We start from the raw sequence: 21,965 nt of genomic DNA on the forward strand, positions 1-21,965 counted from the left end.
CTCTGTGGTGGGGGGGGGTACACATGGCTGTGGGTCCCTGGCCCAGCTCTTGAAGTCCGTGACCTGTGTGTGTGGGGGGGGAGTCACGGAGGGCACAGGAACTGGGTGTGCAAGGGATAAGGGAGGGGGGGTTGATTGGCATGTCTCGAAAGAGCTACACTGTCAGAGTCAGATCACATGTGCATGATCAGAATTCCTGCACAACAAATCACAGAAAAAATCTTCTTACCTCTTAACCACGAGCAACCACTCTCTGAAGGACACCCCCATCACAGAGGTTCTGAGCACCCCTGGGCTCACCCGGACTGGCAGAGCATCCCTGTCGTGCTCTTGAGCTCTTGACACAGGCTCGCCCTCTCTCTCTCTGCAGAACTCCACCAGGGGCGGAGCACTCCACTGGACAGCAGTGCTCAGCGGCACCCATTCAGCAGTCCTTCACTGAAGCCTCTGCTGTATAATTTCAATTAGCAGCACATGCATACTGAAAGCTTCATCGCAATGGATCAGTATCCCAGGAGGAGATCAGCCAGTGGCAACAGCTTGGCAGAGAGCAGTCAGTCCTAAAGTTTCTCTGATGCAACTTCAGTACATTGGTTTATCACAAATGCACAGCACACTGCAGTGCTTGGGGTAATTTAGGTGCAGTACTGTATCTGCTAACACAAATTTGTATAATCATTCTGCATTTACTCTGCAGTTACTGGTAGTCGTGGCCTTAATTACCCGAACCATGCACTCGGTTTTGCAAAAGGACGTTTTGCTTGGACTATCTTTTACAGTTTTCCTTTAGCTGCATTTGACCAACTGTGCTGGTCCTGCACCCAAAACAGACTCCACATACTTTGTGGATTAAAAAAAAAAGCTGGCAACATACATTACAAATTTGTTTTTATTCGTTTTTTCCAGGTGTCGACCTCACACTCATAAAGCTGACAGGGGTTGTTTGTACACACGGAACTGTTCATACAAAAGAAAACAAAACTCCCAGCACACAAAAGTGCAGCTTTAGAGAAAAAAAAGGGTCTTAACATCTTTCATCCTCCTCAGCTCATGTTGTATTCCTTAGTTTAAGAGGTGGCTTTTATAAGAGCTCAACGTCTTCCTCTTGCTTGAGTCCTCAGTGAACTTAAATGTCCCTTCAGTCACATTATCTCTGCAAAATGTGAAAATCCTCTGTTGGCGCTGGGGTGCCATAGGTTAAACTGCATGGAATGTAACACATGGGATGTTAGACACAGTGGGGGTGATGCGTCAGCATGGCTCACAGCAACAGCAGCAGCAAACAGGACAGCGACAGCAGCACAGGCAATGCGCCCTGGGCTCAGGGGGTCTCGAGGTGGTGCTTTGAATGCAACACTGAGGAAAGGATGTTCCCCGCCGCGCACACGGTACCTTCGCTGTCGCTGCTGGACTCGGAGTCGCTGCTGCCCGAGTACGCGCCCAGGCCGGGCAGGATGCCAACGCACACCGCGGCGGCGGGCCGGTGCACCACGGCCCCCCTGCCGCCGCCGCCGCCGCCGCCGCCGGCCTCCCTCGCCGCCCGCTCCCCGCGCTGCTTCTCTGGAGGACAGAACGAGAGAACAGCCGCGAGGGGCAGTCAGGCTTCCCGCAGCCGCATGCATCGCCAAGGCACTTCATCCTGGACCAGCATAAACAGAACACGCTTCCCAGTTCATCCCGCTGCACCACTGCGATCACCTGCTCGTTAACTGTCCAATCAGTCAATTAATGAATATAGTAAGACCTATGCAGGGAATTGGTTTTGGGCCAATATCTGATCGATCTCCAGTTTTCACTGACTAAACCACAGACTTTACTACTACAAATACCGCTAATTTAGTTTTTATATTTATTTTGTGTTTACTCAAAATTACAGTACATAAGTACCCACTTACATGGCTGTGTGTTTTATTGAGACAGTTCAGGTGAAGCTACAGCAGTGTCTCACCTGGGATTCGAACCTACAGCCTTTTAGTTACTCATACTACTCCTGTAAAACCTGCAGGCCTGTTTTTGGGCTCCAGAGCCACAACTTCCCTCAGTGCAAAGCACAGGACCTTGTTTGACTTTGCGGGTTCCTCAATGCCTAATGAGCCACTGTGTTAACGACCAATTCCACAATTAAGGTCAGTACTGTCACCAATATGAACTGGAGGACCTGGCAGCTGTGAAGTTCTCAAGTCTTCCTGTATGACTGAAGTAAACCCTGATCTCCTTTAATGGTGCTCCTGACTGGTGTTCTTGACAAACTGTCCCTCAGAGGCCCCCCCAGCACAGACACAGGCTCTTTCCCGCTTCCAACAAAGAAGGATTAATAGATACGAGTGTTACAGCAACTGCAGACGCCCGGTTTCTCCCAGCTCCCACCTGCAGAAGGCGCTGGGTGGTCAGTGATCACTGATGAATTACAAAAATCTTAATAACATACTGAGCTTAAAATATCTAAATATTTGCCTCAATTGGGTGCTTAGATTCTCTGGAGTGCTCAACTCCAGTTTTTCTCATTCCACGTGTGAAATAAAGCCCAAAGACTCTGGCTTTGATCATTTTCCAAGGTTTTTAAAGGAAATCCCTCCTATTCATGGGCCAGGAAATCATGCTTGACCCTTTCCTGGAGCACGGCGATAATGTGTGAAGAGCTCAGCCCTGCTCAGTGCTGTGTGACGCCCCAGCAGTGCAGACAGCGGGTGCTGTGCGTTGGGCCAGGCAGAGCCTGAGTGACAGAGCTGAGCCCACCTGTCACTCACCTGTCACTCACAGGGGCCGCGATGGGGCCGGGCTGACTGCTACTAATTACACACTTCAGACTCGCACATTTTAAAATGCTGCACTGATTAAAAGGTTCTCGGAAATCACAGTGAATTGTTCCTAAGGGCTTGAACTCTTCACTTATCTTAATTTAAAATGCATTTTTTAGACAGCTCTTTAAAACTCTTCCAAAGCAAAAAAAACTTCTTAAATAAGACATAACTAATATTAAAATATAGAAAGATGCTCTACATACAAGCGAGAAGCCAGTGCTTCATGAACAGACTGAGGAAGAGGTCTTCACACCTGACAGCAGCTTCACTTCAAGAACTGTGTTAACTGGCAGCCTGGGAACATTATCCTGCTACAGTCTACACTGAAGTATTTAGCACCTGCCTCACTCTTCTGTGGATTGTGAAGAATGGCATGGCAACCGGGACGCAGTCGCGCTGTTGATTTCGAACACCGAATGATCTCAGTGTGCCCAGCTGGTCTCTCGTGGATAGCCCCCTCAGGTCAGCTGGGCGCTATCACCCACCTCACACCAAGCCAAGCCCGTCCCACACCGAGCCACACCCAAAGACCCATCACCTGGCTCACTGCCCAGCTCCTCCGTCTCCAGCCTCTGTTTCTTCGCAGTGTCTGAGGGGTCGGAGCTGAAAGGCACAGAGCAGACACAGGGTCGAGATCGGAAACAATGGCCCGATTCCTAATTTACACCTTTAATCTTTCAAAGCACTGCTCATCCACGGTTCTGAAAACAAATGGCATTCAAGCAGCTCCGTTTCTGAAAGAAGACAAGTGTCAAGTCACTGAAATTATAACATCATGGAATCTAAGCTCCTTGAGGTGGACTAGAGGATATTTAACTTAAATTAGCATATTTAAACACCAAATATACAACAAAACAAGGTAATACAGCAATACTCAATGCAAACGAGAGCATGGGAAACAAGCTGGCTGCATGGAGGACAGGAAGAGCAGCGGCAGGCAGTGGGCAGAATCTGACTCATAACAGAGGGTGGGGTTGTGGGTTCAAGTCCAAGGTGGGGCACAGCTGCTGTGCCCTTGAGCAAGGGGTTTCACTCGGGCTACTTCAGTAGAATCCCCAGCTGTGTGAAAGGGTGTACACATCAGTCTCGTTGGATAAAAGCACTGGCTAAATAAATGATTAATGTTAAGATGACGAAGGAATACATGCGATCTTTATAGCTCAAACATTCTCAATCAATGTTACTTTGTCTGCCTGTAAAGCTGTTAATAGAAACAGACTTAACCAGCTGCCCATAAGACATGATCAGTACACTTTGTATTTGCAAACAGTGGCTCAAGGGACTTTACAGACTCGCAGAGCGAGTGGCGGCTTCCGGCCGGAGCGATCGTACCTTCGCCTCTTGACTGCGCCCGCCAGCAGCCGGGCCTGTGAGAAGGAGCTCTTACTGTCAGCTGGCTTGGACACGGCTTTCTTCTCGTCCTTCCTGCTCTCAGAGTCTGCTGGCAGCTTCGCCAGAGCACTGTGAGCCGCTGGGTTAAGGACAGAATTCAAAAGGGCAAAAAAACAGAATGAACACACTTCACTGCAAACACACACACACACACCAGGCGCGCGGGAGCCTCACTGCAGACACGCACACACACACACCAGGCGCGCGGGAGCCTCACTGCAGACACACACCCATGAAGAGCACGAGCCTCACTAGAGACACACACACCAGTCACGCGAGCGCCTCAATGCAAATACACACACCAGGCGCACAAGCCTCACTGAAACACACAACCACGAGGAGCAGGAGCCTCATTGCAACACACATACCAGGCATGCAAGCGCCTCACTGCAGACACACGCACACCAGGCGCTCGGGAGCCTCACTGGACACACACACACCAGGCGCTCGGGAGCCTCACTGGAAACACACACACACCGGTGCTCGGGAGCCTCACTGCAGACACACACACACACACACACACACACACACCACCGGGCACGCGGGAGCCTCACTTCAAACACACACACCAGGCGTGCAAGCCTCACAGCAAACACATGACTGCAAGTGCCCTGAGCCGGACTGAAGCAGGTGAGACACTCTTCCAGTGGCCGTTTCTATAGACGCTAGCGTCACAGGCACTGCTGACCCACAGAGCTGGAAAAACAACTCCCACAGAACAAAACCCACTCCTGTAATGGAAAACGGAAAACACGAAGTACTGCAACATGCATGGCTGCATGACATAAAAGAAGAGCAGATCAACACACATTTCTATACAGAAGGATTGAACATAGGCTGAACAATTCAGAGACATCTTTTGTTTCAATGTGAGCAGGCGAAAATGACTAATCTTGGTTCATGTTAAACTCAGTGTACAACACTGTGAGAAATTACTGCCTGGGGATACAAAAGGAAGAAAAAGCAATTCATTTCATACACTCCTGACACCTTTTAATAACTGTGACAGCCATTGTAAAGCTGCAGAGAGTAAACGCTGCCCACACTTAGGGAGCTGTCCCTCCTCTTTCACCGGGTTCATGACTAATTCACTCACAAAAGGCTGCGGAGCTACACAAAGCACCTAATTATTGTCTCTTTTTTGTCTTTTAATTAAATGGAACACTCCGCCATCGTTAATAACCGCGGAGCCCCTTACGGATATATTATTTAGTGAAGGACAACGTCAGTTACTTCAGGAGTTGTCACTGAACAGGCAGGCAAGGCTCCTACATCCTCACCACACTCTGAATGAAAAAACCAATGCTGAACATTTCCAAGCATGGCTGAAAACCATAAACGTGCGCAATCTCACTCACATGACTTCCTTTAGTCAGACTCATTCAAGACAACATTTCTCTCCCAGGAAGTCCAGGTGGACGCCCTGAAACAAGCCGGCTCTCCGCCCGAGCAGCACCAGGCTACTGCAGCCCGAAACCACAGGGATACAGCGCACAGCTCAGTCTGGGGACAGGCTGCTGGGCCTGAAACCACAGGGATACAGGGATACAGGGGGGTGCAGGGATACTGGGATACAGCGCACAGCTCAGTCTGGGGACAGGCCGCTGGGCCTGAAACCACAGGGATACAGGGATACAGCAAGAGGAAGAGGTGTTAGTGGGGCCAGCAGGGGGCGCTCACCCTGCGGTCCATGTGGGTCCTAATGCCCCAGTATAGTGACGGGGACACTATACTGTAAACAGGCGCCGTCCTTCGGATGAGACGTAAAACCGAGGTCCTGACTCTCTGTGGTCATTAAAAATCCCAGGGCGCTTCTCGAAAAGAGTAGGGGTGTAACCCCGGTGTCCTGGCCAAATTTCCCCCCTGGCCTTTACCCCATCATGGCCTCCTAATAATCCCCCTCTATGAATTGGCTACATTACTCTGCTCTCCTCCCCACTGATAGCTGATGTGTGGTGAGCGTTCTGGCGCACTATGGCTGCCGTCGCATCATCCAGGTGGATGCTGCACATTGGTGGTGGTGGAGGGGAGTCCCCATTACCTGTAAAGCGCTTTGAGTGGAGTGTCCAGAAAAGCGCTATATAAGTGTAAGCAATTATTATTATTATTATTATTACAGCGCACAGCTCAGTCTGGGGACAGGCTGCTGAGCCTGAAACCACAGGGATACAGGGATACAGCACAGAGCTCGGTCCGGGGACAGGTCGCTGGGAGGAACAGGCACAGGACAGACAGTTGTAAAAAATGCTTCCAAAAACAACTTTAAACCTAGAATATCACCATTGACTTTGTTGCCCGGTGTGGACTATAATGCAAAAATAACTGGACTTTCTCAAATACGATCCAAAGGGATCTTCAATTTCATGATGATAAAGGTAGAGATAACACTCTCTGAAATAAAACAAGCTCACAGCCCTCGTGTTTATTTGTAGAATAAATTGCATGAGGCGCTCTAGATGGTGTCGTCACGCGGATGACAATAACGTGTGCGTTCACGGCTCAATTAGTTCCCATAGCAACTGCCAGGACTGTGGGGTTCAAAGGCAGCTCGGCGCCAGGCTGTCAGGCGCAGAGCCTGCACCCTGGACAAGCTCTGAAAAAGCAAACATTTTCTTGTGTAATTTCAGCCGGGCAGAAGAGAGAGTGAGAGAGAAATAAAGAGGCTACTAACAGGAGTAGGAAGGTCCCTAATCACATCCCCATCTTCTGGAGGAACACTTTCGCCGCCCTTGTGGACAAGGATGGGACCTCAAGAGGAGGATATTTAATCTAAAAAAACAAAAAAAACTACAGAATAATTTTAAACGGGGCCCACAACTTTTGGAAAATCATGTGCTTCCAGAGGAAAAAATACTATATATAGTGAATGTAAGATGTGAGATTTGGGAGAGGTAGTCTGCTCACTCACATTGTTACCATCACCAGTTTGAACCCCACTCAGCAGCCCTACAGGGGGGTCCGGGGAGCCCCCAGCCCGTCAGAAAGGATATTCTGTACTCCTTCAGCTCCTTCATGTCCTCCTCTCTGCGCTGCCTCTCCAGCAGCAGCTGTTGCCTGGAAACCTCGTCCAGGAAATGAGTCTCATCCTCATCCAGGCCCTTGACCATGTTTTCTGAATGGAGACATCATGGCGGGTGTCACCGTCACTCCGGGTTTGCTCTCTCCACCACCCCCACCCCACCACACTCTCTTTTCTCCTCCCTGCAATCACCGCCCCCAGGGGACACCCATTAACCCCCGGCCCTACACTGGGGAAGAGCCGGAGAGAAAGCAAAGCACATTTCCCACACTGCCCTGGGGCGGACGCCCTCGCTCCCGCGCGCCACGACTCCCGGCGAGGGGTCGGGGAGCTCGCCTGGTGCTGAGACAGGAAGGCAGCGGGAGGCTGGCCCCAGCCTGTCAGCCAGGGACAGTGACTCAGTGTGGTTAATGAGCTCTCGCCAACAAACAGTCATAATTCACAAGAACAACAGGTGCTGGGGGGCCGACAGCCCTGGCTGACAGGGTGCTGCTTACAGCACCCATCTGTCAGCATGGGATTACGTGACAGCTCAGCCTTCTCCAAGCGAATCTGATGGAAATCTGCAGCTCTGAGAGGATCACCAAATTGTTTTTTAACTGCACCCACTATATGAGAAAGTGAAGAACGGAACAGGAGCCAGATTTCACTCTCCATTTGTACTGCCATTTGTTCAAGCAGCAGATCACACTTCAGATTTACTGCTTCTTTCCCTTCCCACTATATGCTAGATCTCCGTCCGTTTCTCTGGCTCTGTTGTGTATGCTGCAGGTGTGCAGGAGCTTCCTCTAGCCCAGTGGTTCTCAAACCATGGCACACGTACCACAAGTTGTACGCCATATGACCCTGGATCTTTGTTGTGTGCACTGAAAAATTGGGACGGGTTTTCATATTTTCAATTTGAATACATGTCGAATACACAGCCCACGTACTACGATACAGCGCGCGCTAATACCTGAGTGGACACAGAGCTACAATGTGATTCTATACCACTCTATAGGAATGTGTGCTACTAACGAAAGCAGCCAATTGTATTCAAAAAATGTTATCTCGAGCAAATAGGGAGGTAGGAGAATGTGCGTGATTTTGGAACACCGCCAATCTTGTAAGCTCAGGATAACATAGGAATGCATGCTACGAACGGAAGTGACCAATTGTATCTAAAAAAACGTATCGCCTGCAAATAGGGAGGTAGGAGAATGTGTGTGATTTTGGAACAATGCCAATGTTATAAGCACAGTAATGAATAGAAATGTGTGCTACAAACGCTGGCAATTGTGTGATAAAAAGGAAAGCGTGAAAGATAACAGAAAAATATTTAAGAACTGTTCTAGGTTAATATGAGAAAAATACACCGAGCGTCTCTGTGTTTCGCTCCCATGCGCATGAAATAAAAACTTCTTTTAACTTCTGAGGCGGACTCCTGAAACGGAAACGGGGAAAATTGCAAGCTTTCGGATTGCTAAAACGGGTAAGCCCCACACTATTTTTGAAGAACCTTATTTACCGTTGACAAAGGAGCTGACAAGTATAACTGCTAAACAGCTCGACCTGCTGCCCCCTCTGAAAGACACAGTCACTCATAGAATTATTGAAATGGCGGATGATATCAAAAGTACGCTGATAGAGCACGTTAAGATGAGCAGATGCTCTTCACTGCAATTAGACGAGTCTATAGATGCCTTTGATTTGGCCAATTTGCTCATTTACATTAGATAAGAGGTTGAGGGTATGTCCCATGAGGACTTTCTGTTCTATAAGCCGCTACCAACAGGAACTACAGGAGAGCACATATTTCAGCTTCTGGATGAATTTACCGAAGAGAATGGCATCGACTAGATAAAATGCGTTGGAGTTTGTAGACGGTGCTAGAGCAATGACAAGTCGACACAGCGGTGTAGTTGCATGAATTAGAGAGGTTGCTCCACAAATTAATGTACGCATTACAACATCCACCGTCAAGAAAATGCCTGACGATTTAAAATCTGTTAGATTCTGTTGTGAATTGTATCAAGGCTCGATAAATTAATTCACATCTGCTTTGCTCAACTAAACAGGCTCACCCCTCTCACTGAAATAGTGCTTTTTTATTGTTTATTTTTAATTGTTGTTATTTCTGTTTTTTTTCTGTAAAGCACTCTGAGAAGCCACCTTTAAAGGCACTATATCAAATAAAGTTTATTATAATATTTATTATATGTTTGAGTGTGTGCGCGTGCTCTCACGTTTGTCATTGAGATTTTCTGGGCTTCCTATGAGATGATGACTTGCAGGTGGTACTTGGATGCTTTTGTTTGTTCAGGGTTGGTACATGGTCCAAAAAGTTTGAGAACCACTGCTCTTGCCATTTCTACACCCATTCATCTGTAGAGCAGACAAGCATCCAGCAGGGGTGCTACTACGCTTTGAAAGCACCCCGTGGAGAAAGAAGACAAGCAGGTTCCGCTAACACATTCATTGCAAACCCATTCATTCAAATGAGGCTTTAATGACAATGTTTCCCATGGGGTAAGAGAGAGGCGATGCATGAACAAAGCATGCACTGGAAATGGAAATGACGCCAGATGCCTACTTCATGACTGACTGGAGAGCTGCACATCTAAAATTTCTGGTTGACCAATTAATTGGTAAATTTGTGTTTGTGAACTGGATAACACACAGGTTATTTCTTGGGCTGTGTCTGTCAGCAGTGCTGGCATGACATTCAGCACAGAGGCCGCTTACTGAATTTGAACTGCTCCTCGTACTCCTCCTGCTTCTTTTCCTTCTGCTCCTGCAGCCGTTCGTACAGCGACCGTGGGTCGTACTCCTCCTCCGGGCACTCTGCAGGACGGACACACAAGCACACAGCCGCAGGCCTGAAAACTCACCGGCTCATTCGGAAACTCCCCTCTGCGCCTGAAATGTCTCCAGTAGCCTTGATCCTGACATTTCGAAGCGGCAAGATGTGCTTGTAATTTTCTTCCACTTACCAATTAAACCACATGGCTTTGAGGTCTGATTCACAGCTGGTAAAATATCTCTAGAACAGCGAGACCAGATTCAGGCTTTACTGAGAGGTGTCAGCATTTCAGGATATAACTGGAAGCATTTAAGAAGAAAGCCTTTAGGTAAATATTGCATGAGCACTTCACAATAGACCCCAGGAAAAGAAAACAGATACAGAAGGTCTAAAAACACAGAGGTTCCTCAGCAGTCGGGAAGGAGCTGCTGTTACACCCAGCCAATGCCACAACTAGAAACGCTGCTTTTATCATTCAAAATAAACGCCACACTCGTCGGAGCACAGAGACACAGAGATCCTCGGTCATCGCCAGAGCTCAGTCAAGAATCAAATTACTTTTATTATTCAGGCTCTGCTGAAACGCCGCACCTGGGCCTCTCCCCTCTCAGAAACACAAAACAGGCAGGAGGGAGGAGAGTCAGCTGCAGGACAGTGCTGCAGAAACCGCAGCAGTGCATCCTCTGCCTCCCATGCGCCAGAAAACAGCGAGACAGAGGACCAGAGCTCAGCACCTCTCATCCCACCCCTCTCTCCTGGAGACAGAGCTTGCCCTGCGCCCATTCTCCAGCACGGACTTTTCTCCTTCCGAGAAACACACGCTTCCCTCCCACTAACAAGCCAGCAAGAGTTTCACACCTCACTCGCTTCTAGGGGGTCGCACGACTGGGTCGGCTTTCGGCCCGGCCCGGCGCCGCACTCGTCAGGCACGGAGCTCCTCGGTCACGGCCCGAGCTCGGTCAAGAAGCGACACCCGGAGAAAACTCCAGGTGTCCATCTCCATCTTGCCGAACGGGAGAGGAAACAAACAAAAAAAAAACACGGAACCTGCTTTGGCTCCCAGGGAAAGGGGAATCGTGGACAAATAAAAGTTTCTGTGAGTGGGGTGAAAGCGTGCGCGCGCGGTGGAGCGAGGGGCTCCGTCTCGCAGCCCTCTGCCCCAGCGCCGCGGTCGGGCCTCCTCTACAGCGCGGCGAGCAGCGGCACCCGGCGCTCAGAGCAGAGTGGCGATCAGCGCCCGCCCAGCCCAGGAGGCAGGAGCCCGGCCCGAGCGCTTGCTCCCTGTTCGCTGGTCACCTCGTTAAAGCGCTTCTGTGTGTTCTAGCCAGCATCCATGTCACCCTGCAGCTCACAACTGGCAGCCCACTGGAGCCCAGCACTGTGAGCCTGGTCAGTACCTGGATGGGAGACTCCTGGGAAAAACTAAGGTTGCTGCTGGAAGAGGTGTTAGTGGGGCCAGCAGGGGGCGCTCACCCTGCGGTCTGTGTGGGTCCTAATGCCCCAGTGCAGTGACGGGGACACTATACTGTAAAAAGATTCCATCCTTCAGATGAGACGTAAAACTGAGGTCCTGACTCTGTGGTCATTAAAAATCCCAGGGCGTTTCTCGAGAAGAGCAGGGGTGTTACCCCGGTGCCCTGGCCAAATTTTCCCCTGGCCTTTACCAGTCATGGCCTCCTAATAATCCCCATCTTTGAACTGGCTTCATAGCCATAGCTCCCCAACTCAATACTGTCAATAACCCCTCATTTGTATTTCTGTTGAACATCTATTTATTCTGGTCTTCTAACCTGCCGAGTACTGAACTGTATTTCTGCTCTGCCTCTCACTGAAAGCCCCAGAAGTCACAGCTTTTAACAGTCAGAACAGCTGCCCCATCTCAAGAACCCAGGACAAATATGCAGATGTCCTGGGCTGGCTTTCTCATGTTTCCTTGAAACCATTTCAAACCTACACAAATCTGCTGGACTGAGTACAAATGGGAATGAGTTAGAACATAAAAAATGGAAACTAGAAGTTTACATTTAAAGACTAAGAAGAAAAGAATGATCTATTGAGCAAATTTTAAATGACCGCCTTCTACTGAGTTTTCATCACCATCTACCCAAACCAAAATCAACCACAATTGGCTAATTATGTCTCCAAAACTCTCAATTATCAATCACACAATCACCAGTTGCAAATCTGGCAGGGAGAAGGCAGAAACGATGGGCGATTAGACATCTGGCCTGCAGCTCTTCATGCCGAGATGAAAATGTGAACAGTCCGAGAGCAGAGACACTCAGGCTGCAGGCTTGTCACACTGTGGGGCTGCAGGCCCAGGGCAGGGTTCGAGAGCACAGGAGGTCACACTCTGTCATTGTTTCCTAGCCATGTCAGAAACCCCACGAAAGGAAAATGAACTTTGATGATCACAGCATGATTCAGTGCTTAGCAAGCCAAATGCAGAGAAAGCACCAAGCTGTGGACATTAACCGGAACTCCTTAGAGTAGGAGAATGTTTAATCTGTGGGCTTTCAAATGAAGTTGCTGAGACAACCTGAAATATAATCAGGCGATGAGTGTACCTTCTCAAACCTGCAATTCTGTCATCAGAAATTTGCTCCTTTGTTCCCACGGTTAACTACATCACTAGTGTACATGTCATTAAGGAGGTGAATCACTTGAACCAGCATGCTTACTGTGTGGAATTACTACCAGGGATGAAACCCTGGACCTGCAAACAGCAGAGCAGCTGCCAGCGCTGCAGTAGAGGCAGGAGAGAGAGAGTGGCTCTGCACCAGCCCCGGTTGACCCCACTGTACCCCGCCAGGCTGCAGACAGCCTACACCAGAGGCACCCCTTCCTCCCTCAGTAACACCACATCTATCAGATCCATTATTAAGGAGTTGCGCACAAGGCAGGTCATGCACTAACACACAACACATAAAATAAAAACAAAAGCAGGGCTTGAAATCTTTCCCCTTTAAAGAATCCTCTCAGTAGTGCCGTTTCTGAAGGTCTCCTTTAAAATATCCAACACCAGCAGGTGCCCCTCAGAGCAGGAACATCTTACTAATGTGTGGTAACTGAGAGAGAATATCTGTTGCCATTAGATCTGGCTCCAAACCGTACTCTTTTTCCCAAGTCACACCCAGTGATGTGTCATTCATTACCAGTATGAATTAATTACAGGATATTTTCATCACATTTGCATTGGGGTTGAATAGGCTTGAAAGTGATGTTCATTTTAGGTCACATGTGGCAGCTGCTGCAGTTAACTGTATTAGCAATTGTGCGTTTGCAAATTAATTTCATAACGGTGAAGCTGCGGGATATATTTTTAAGTATATTGGGTATTAAGTAATTTATTAAGCATACAATAAAGTTTAAAACGAGCTCTGACGTAAATACACAAGACATCGGCAGCATGAAAATATAGCACATCAGGTCATTTATTAGAATTAGAGAACATTAGAGAGCAAAAAGCACTTCACCTCCTGTAGGAACTGCCGCAGATTTTTTTTTCCGTTCTGAGAAAGGACTTTAAAGGAGAAAATATACTCAGAAAACCTTTTTAAAGGGAAGTGTGTGTGTGGGGGGGGGGCTATCTAAAATCTAAAATATAAGAAAAATCTAAAATATAAGAAATATCTTCTCTTAGAAAATGAAGATCAGCAAGCAGAACTGGCAGCATTACGCAGAGACAGTGCAAGAACAGAGACCAGTCCTGCCTGGGGGGCTAGTCAGGCCACTGCAGTCAAGGCCCGTCCCATATCACAGACAGCAAATCAATTAACTAATAGCGCTTTTTCTGGACACTCCACTCAGAGCTCTATAATTTTGTTATCAAGAAACGCCCTGGGATTTTCAATGACCACAGAGAGTCAGGACCTCGGTTTTACGTCTCATCTGAAGGACAGCGCCTGTTTACAGTGTAGTGTCCCCGTCACTATACTGGGGCATTAGGACCCACATGAGCCACAGGGTGAGCGCCCCCTGCTGGCCCCACTAACACCTCTTCCAGCAGCAGCCTTAGTTTTTCCCAGGAGTCTCCCATCCAGGTACTGGCCAGGCTCACACTGCTGAGCTCCAGTGGGCTGCCAGTTGGGAGCTGTAAGGTGATAGCTGCTGGCCACAGGAACGGCACTGGGACTATCCTGGAGGGAGAGCAGGTCTGCATTCCTTAATGGGACAAGTTCATTTTATTTCTAGCTGAAAGACTTCCAGAGCTTGCAGCCGCGGGGCTCTTGCAGTCACACACACAGGCCGCTCACTCTGCTCACCTGAGCCCGAATGGGTCTCTCTGGCTTTGGTGAGCTTGTGAGGCCCCAGATCCACAGAGGCCAGACAGCGGAGACTTATTTCAAACAGGCGCATGGCGTCTCGCTGAGATAATTGACTGCTATTCTGTTCTGCTTTTTACTCCTTCAGAAATGTGTTCTAATTCATCATGGCGTGAGTTTCATTTTTTCAACAGGTAACAACAATGGATTACTGTTCAGCAGAAGTAGTTTTCTTACTGCATTCCCTGCCTTTGTTAAAAAAAGCAAAGCCATAGTGTACAGATGCAGCCTCTTGCTCAAAGACTGACGGCAAGAGAAATTCCTATGTCACCCGAGATGCAGCAATAAGTAAAACACTGGGTTGTTTTTTATTAAATAGGGTTAAATAGAGGTAGGGGTGTTACACCAGGGTCCTGACCAAATTACCAATCATGGCCTCCTAATAATAATTCCCATCTTGAATTGGCTTCATTACTCTGCTCTCCTCCCCACTGAGAGCTGGTGTGTGGTGAGCGTTCTGGCGCACTATGGCTGCTGTCGCATCATCCAGGTGGGGCTGATGGTGGTGGAGGGGATCCCCATTACCTGTAAAGCTCTTTGAGTGGAGTGTCCAGAAAAGCGCTATTTAAGTGTAAGCAATTATTATTATTATTATTATTAATTATTATTATTAGAATTATGATTAAATCTGTCACTTGAATATGAAAGGGACGATACTATAATATTTATCTATATTATCACAACATCGGTCTATGATATACATGTTTATCATTATCATGTTTATCACTATGTTTTCCCTGGAGTATTGTAATACTCCACTGTACTAACACTGCCTTCATTGATTAACTCAATTTGCCACCGCTTAACAAGGTGACAGAGGGGGTTTTCACACAGCCCTGTGCAGATTATTGTGATCGTTAGCCGTGTATAAATTAAAGTATAGCCCCCTACCACCCCAGTTCTACGAGAAAATATCACCCTGATCCTTTCTCAGTGCTTAGCACTGAGTGTTAGCACTCAAATGCCAAGAGGTGCCACACTGCCTCCTGCTGTACAAAGTCCTGTACTGCACCTCTTGCTCTCTTCACTGTGCTGTCCTGTGAAATTGGTCACACGAGCAGAAAATGATATATGAACAGGTATATGAATGCTTCTAAGGAAATGAAACACCCATATGATCCCACATCGTTGCTAATATGTCAAAGGAAGGTACAATCCCTTGAACTGAACAAATGAACGGCCATGAGACTATTCCATCCCATTTTCTCAACACGTTTCTCTCAGGAAAAATACAGCCTCATGTCAATAAGTGCTCCAATATTGTCCATTAGAGTGTGGCAGTAAGACTGGAGTCCTGGGACGTGTGGGGTCTGAGAGCTCTGCTCCACTGCACTGGCTCTCAGTCCCACAGTGTCTCCAGAGCCATTAACTGTACATTCTGCACATTTTTACATGGTAGGAATTTTCCCAAAGCAATGCACATTTCCACCCACTAACCAGCTGTGTATTTAACTGGGACTGTGCACAGGAAGGACGTGGCTCAATGGGACACCAGCAGAGTCAGTGTTTTACTCAGGAAAAAGACTCAGCTGTTCATGTTCACACCTCACTTAAATCTTCCAGACAATGTGAGGAAGCAATTAAAAAGCCAAACAAAATGCTATGATATTTTGTTTAATTATCCTGGAATTTAAAGAAAATATTGCTGGTCTAAAATCAGTCCACAGAAGAGCAACCAGAAACATTCTGGGGGGTTAAGGGAACGTCCTGTTCTGACAGGCTGAAGGAACTGAACCTTTTTAGTTTTGAACAGAGAAGACTCCAAGGGGACTTGATACAAGTCTTCAAAATCCTGAAAGGCACTAACAAAATCAGCCCAGCGCCCTTCTTCAGAATGAACAGCGAGGCACACAGAGGACACAGAGGAAACTACTTGGAAGAGCTTTTAAACCAAGAACAGCAGGCACGTCTTTGTCCAAAAGGCTGCGGGAGTGGGGAACAGCCCAGCCACAGTGCCGCAGTCGATCTCCTGGCTTCTTTCAAGAAATGGCTGGATAAGATCCGGGAATCAATTAACCACTAATGACCAACCAGGCTGGATGAGCCTCAGCCTTCCAGAGCCGTGGCTACGATCCCAGTGATGAGAGTCAGCACACATACTGCTCCACTGTCAATGCACCTTAGACCAGGGCCCCCAGTCACTCTCACTGCAGCACTGGGGACCCCTGTCTTAGTCAGACACTACACAAGACTAAGAGCCCAAGAGCCCAGAGCCCAGAGCCCAGAGCCCAAAAAACAGCACATTGTAGGTTTGTTTTTATATAGATTAAGCAAAAAAAAAATATCGCAAGGGAAAACGTTTTACCTTCTGGATCGTCGGGTTTCCGGACTTTCTCCCATTCCTCTTGTCGCCTCTTCCGCTGCTCGTCCAGCTCCGCCTCCGAGACGAACTTGCGGCCGATAAAGAGGTTCTGGTCCCCAGCCTCCGCCATTCTGACGCCGCTGTGCACAGACAGGCAGTCTCCCGTGAGGCCTGTCCGCAGCCCCAGACTCACGGAAAACTGCGGGGCCATGATGTCATCACAAAGGCCTGAAAGCACTGGAAAGCACTGAACCGGTGCGCTGCAGTAAGATCTCACAATAACAACACTTAAGACTAAGCTCAAATCAAAGCCAACATTCACGAACCACTTGTCTATCACTATCGGAACTAAAAACTATAGTATACTTGTGCACCATTATTTAGACACATTGACATGATGTGTGATCATCCCACTCTCTAGAACAGGGGTGTCTAATCGTGCTCCTGCAGTCCAGCTGACCTGCATGTTTCCATTCCAGGACAACTCTACACTAATATTGCTCGCGACCAGCTGTTAGATGCTGGTATATTAAAGATATCAACAAATCCTGCAGGAGCACCAACCCCCCAGGACAAGGGCGGGTCGCTTCCATACAGAGCTGGATAATCAGACCTACAGGCACGTACTAGATCTTCAGAAGCTGAGATACAGCTCTCAGTAGTAGCAGCAGAAGCACGCTGTCAAAAGAGAAGGAAGGAGACTTTACTGGAGTGATCTCGATCAGCTGGTCCAGGCCAATTCAAGGAGTCATCCGTCCAGCAGAGAGCTTGGGGGAATCTGTCAGGCAGGGAGAAGGGAGGTCAGGTTACACGTCTGTGCAAAACCGTGTCAAACACCAACAACACACAGCCCGGCTGGACCCAGATTTCCTCTGCCTCTCTCGGCGAATTCACTCTGCAGGAAAACCACGTTAGCTCAAAGTTACAGCAATGTGATGAGCACGCATTGAGGACCCCTGACCTTTGAGAATGAATCATTCTGATGTCAAATCTGAACAGGCCAAGGCGTGCGATTTCTTTCTGCTTGTTTTGCTTTGTTCCGACGCTTTTGTTTACGAGAAACGCGTCTCTCCAGCCTCCGTTCGCCTCCCCCGGTGGCCGACGGCCCTGCAGCTCTGCCGAGCGGCGCAGGTCTCCGGGCAGCGAGGACTCCCGGAGCTACGTATCCCCCCAAACCACACCCTGGGGTGCCCTTGCTTGAATCACTACTTATTACCACACAGAAAATAAACACATTCAGGTCTCCTGTGACATCCTGAAGCAGCTAATACGACGTTCTTTAAAAAGTAGCATATCGTGTGCACAATACTATTTGTTTTTTTTTTTTATTTAGTGCTCTAGGTTCTATAGTTCCTTCAGCAAACAATCAGAAGGAGAGATGCGAAGGAGATTTTAGATATGCAGACTATTTTAAACTTGACGACGTAAACGTAATCACCCGAAATTACACGGCATGAGCTCGTTCGAGGATGATCTCATTCAAGGTTCAACGTCTCCCTCTGCTGGTAGGTCACGGAAACAAAATAAACAAAACCACGCCACATTTTTTACAAAACAAAAAAGGACCGAGAAATCCCTTCACGATTCTGTCTCGGTTATGCAATAGCTTTACATAAGATGCGATGAGGTAATTTTCTAACATTTCAACTATATTTTCCCCCATAATACAAAACAAAGCTCTAAAAATAGCTTACTAAAAATGTTAATTACACATTATCCTATCAAAAAGTTAAATAACCGAATATTACTACCATTCGTAACAGCTGTAAACTCAATTTAGACGCACGCAAAAATGCCGCTTTCACAGATGCCACCCGTTTCCATAGAAGCTGCAAAACAGATCTAAAGGACGGAGCGAAAATCTGGCAGATGACAAATAATGCAGGCAAGTTCGGCGTGTAAAATCGCAAATCACAACTATCAAAAGGCTAACACTGAGCTTGAAGAGGCTACATAAGACAAAGACTTTGCTGCTTATGTAGGAATACATTTAATCATTCAGGTATGGTGGACAAGCAACAAGAAAGCAAAAGTCAGGATATAAAGTTAAGAAATGTGTAGAATCCAAGTCGAGGGAGTTTATATAAAAACTGCTCAGTGTAGTAAGATGTGTAAAATACTGCATACAATTTTGGTCACCAACATACAAAAAATATTGCTGCGCGGATCCAAAGGAAAGATCCATACTGACCCTTTCAGCTTGTTCAAGGGTACCTTGGACTACAAGGGTACCTGATACACAATCCTCAAAATCGCCAACAAGGACCACCTAGAGACACCAGTGGGAATTACACTGATGCGCGAATAAAGACAGGAGGCAGTACTTTACAAACAGGGATGTGGGGGTGTGTAACAGGATGCCCAAGCATGTTGTTGAAATTAGTTTCTTTCAAGAAATGGCAGGTGAGATCTTTGGATCGGTGAGCTTTTGGGAATAAAATTATCTAGACAGGCCGAACATCACTTTTCTTAAAGCGTGTTGCCAAGGGGTCGGCTGGTTTTTGCTCCAACAGTAAGTGATCGTCTTGCTTGTTTAAGATTTGATTCTGTACCTGGTTTAAAAAATATCCCGTTTCAACTTGATCATTTCTCATACCTTCACCATACAGAATTTCACACTGTCTCCCCTCAATCAAGAGCAGTTCTAAAACAAGGGCTAAGGTTCAAAACCCCAGCTCCAGTCCTTGGTTTAGTCAGCTTTGGAGCTGAAAGTCCAGGTCTTTGCTGCAGCTAATCACAATCATCCATCTCATTTCCCAGAGGGGCCCGTGTCTTCTGAGTTTAGTGTCAGTGACACAGTTGTTCTAATTATTGAGCTGGCTGTATGATTGTAATGCATGTAACCAGGCTCTCAGGCGATTCATAATTAATTGCACCTTTAAGAAAGTGAATGTCTTTGTAATCAACTTGAAAAGACTTTTAAAATCCTGTATCTAGAAAATAATTAGGCTAATTGTTTTAATCAACTACTCAGGTTGAAACAAAAACCAGGAAACACAAGGCCCTCCATGAGTGATATGGGACCTCCCCATCAATGTCACCTTTAGCATCAGGGTTAATTAGGTAATTAAGGAGCAATCCAATAATTTAACATTAGTTTTAAAGTCACTTAATGACAACAAGGTCCTGGTTGGTTTTCATTCCAGCCCACCTTCATTAGATCACTGAACTCTTACTTGATATAAGAATTTGCATCATTGGAATATTTTAATTTTCTTTCTAGTCACAAGTTTGGGATTTTATTTCACTTACAATAACAAGAGTTAAAGCACCAACATGTTTAGCTTTAGAGCTGGGAACAAACAGTTCTTACTATTCTTATTAAGTCAATGAAGGGTTTGACTGTATAACTGAAGACTCAGCTGCAACAAATCCCAGCAGGTGTGCGGGTCACCAGGACTGGGAGCTCCTACTTCAGCACCTAAAGTGCTGGAAGACACTGTTAAACTGCTCCAATTAGGTCAATAATGAGCTGATTCGGGTCATTAAAAGCCCAGCTGGAGTGAAAGCCTGCAGACCCACCAGTCCTCGAGATGCCTGATCTGACACAAGGAGAAGCCTAGATGTGTAAAGAAAACTGCTCTTTTCTTGGGGCCACAGTGTGATGTTGACAGACTATCTCTGGAGCTCTGGATTCCACTGGGATCTGACTGGAGCTCTGGATTCCACTGGGATCTGACTGGAGCTCCAGATTCTTGAAGCCAACTTGGCAACTGCTGGTATTGTGTCTGGAGAATGAAGAGTTTGCCCTCTGAAACGCTGATGTTATAGATTGAGGGGATCAACCTGGGCACCTGGATTCCAGGGCTGCCACCCGTCCAGAACTCCAGTGCTGCACAGCTCCCTGATTGACCCTGGAGCTGCAGGTCACCCGATTGCTCAGGATTAGCTGGAGCAAAGCATCCCGATGGCCTGGAATCCAGCAGCCTCACTGTATATCCCAGAAGCCAAACTCCTGTGCACGGCGCGATGCTGTTTACTTGGATATATTTCTAAACAAACAAGTAGCGATATTACGGTTGAAATGAGTCGGTATAATAATAGGTACCCAGGTTCACAACAGTAACACCCTTCCAAGTCAGCACAAATCGGAAAAATTATTCTCAAATATAAAAATATCCCTTATGATAATTGCTATAGTGTGAAATCGATTTGAAGAATTTACGTACACTTACATAAATTGTTTTTTCACCGTTTTCACAAACATCACGAATCCCTTCCAAGACGTACAATTTGCAGCTTTTAAATACCCGAAGCGGATGCTGGGAAAAACGGGAAGTTTTATTCCCGTAGGAATTTGCATGAGCACAAACTTTAAAATGTCCGTAATGACTAAGACACTTCACAGTGTTTTTAAAATATATACTCAGTATTCTGAGGAGACAGACAACAAGCGCGGTTAACAACGAGAAACAAATATTGCGGGGTCTTTCCACAGTTATCCCACATTACAGCATGACTCGGGGGACAGGACTCCCTGCAACGTGTAATCTAACAGGACAACGTAACCACCCTGATCTGCTGAGAACACTCGATTGCCACAGGATGATCGATTTTTTTTTAAATGCTCCTTTAGAACAAGATAAAATCCTTAACACGTAAAAAATAAAACATATTACCTATTCCGGCAAGTCTGGTGTCACACCAAACACACACCGTCCTTTCTCCTCACGCGAACCTGTTAGTTCCTGGCGATTTAGTTTCCTTTTTTTTTTTTTGGACTCTATTGAATCCTGGGATTTGTAGTTTGTTTTCTCAGATGTTTTTCCGTGATGTTCTGGACGTTACTCGGAAAAATAGATTTTTTTTTTAACAACAGAGCTCAAAATTTTACGTCATCTGCTTCACTGGAGATTTACCTGTTTATTCCTTCGTTGTTGCTGTGATTTACACCAATGACGTCTACTCGGACGCCTTAATATCGTAATGAGTACGATATAAAATACTGAATCAAGTACACAAACAGATTTACCTCCCATGTCCTTCCCTTTGTCTGAGCGTAATTACAATGTAGAGCAGGCTACTTAGCATCCAGTTGACTCCTTTACACACTTTTGCTATAACTTGCTCCTAAATCCTGTAATCGACCGTTAGATTGACCAATATACCAATAAAATGGCTGTACAGCAATGGAGTGGATTGGAGGGGATGTAAAGTGGGGAGCATTTCTGTAGATTAAGAAGCAAGTCCTGAATTCACACTGGGTTGGTACTAGACTTCGAAGAGATGAGTCTGTCTGACAACGATGAACAGACCTGATGAAAGTATTCGTAACCTTTAAGAGCCTTGTGACTTAACAACAAGACAAGAGGAGGCCCATTTGGTTGTTAGTAGTTGATTGATC

The 21,965-nt window shown here is 46.9% G+C and overlaps 1 protein-coding gene across 4 annotated transcripts; it reads right to left on the minus strand.

The window, feature by feature from the left end:
• Positions 1-871: 871 nt before the first annotated feature.
• psme3ip1 (proteasome activator subunit 3 interacting protein 1) lies at positions 872-21,348 on the minus strand. 4 transcript variants are annotated; one of them, XM_069181228.1, is made up of 9 exons: positions 21,241-21,348; positions 17,329-17,399; positions 16,625-16,761; positions 9,937-10,035; positions 7,183-7,305; positions 4,134-4,263; positions 3,340-3,404; positions 1,393-1,560; positions 872-1,153 (listed from the first exon to the last, which is right to left on the minus strand). In XM_069181228.1, the coding sequence occupies exons 3-9, from the start codon at positions 16,749-16,751 to the stop codon at positions 1,143-1,145; spliced, it is 723 nt and encodes a 240-aa protein (XP_069037329.1). In that variant the 5' UTR covers positions 16,752-16,761; positions 17,329-17,399; positions 21,241-21,348; the 3' UTR covers positions 872-1,142. The 4 variants fall into 4 exon arrangements, with proteins under 4 accessions (XP_069037329.1, XP_069037332.1, XP_069037330.1 ...); XM_069181231.1 differs by having other exon boundaries at positions 872-1,202; positions 21,241-21,347; XM_069181229.1 differs by lacking the exon at positions 21,241-21,348 and adding an exon at positions 17,583-17,607.
• Positions 21,349-21,965: the final 617 nt, after the last annotated feature.

Source organism: Lepisosteus oculatus, chromosome 20 (genome assembly GCF_040954835.1).
Source record: "Lepisosteus oculatus isolate fLepOcu1 chromosome 20, fLepOcu1.hap2, whole genome shotgun sequence".
NCBI lineage: Eukaryota > Metazoa > Chordata > Actinopteri > Semionotiformes > Lepisosteidae > Lepisosteus > Lepisosteus oculatus.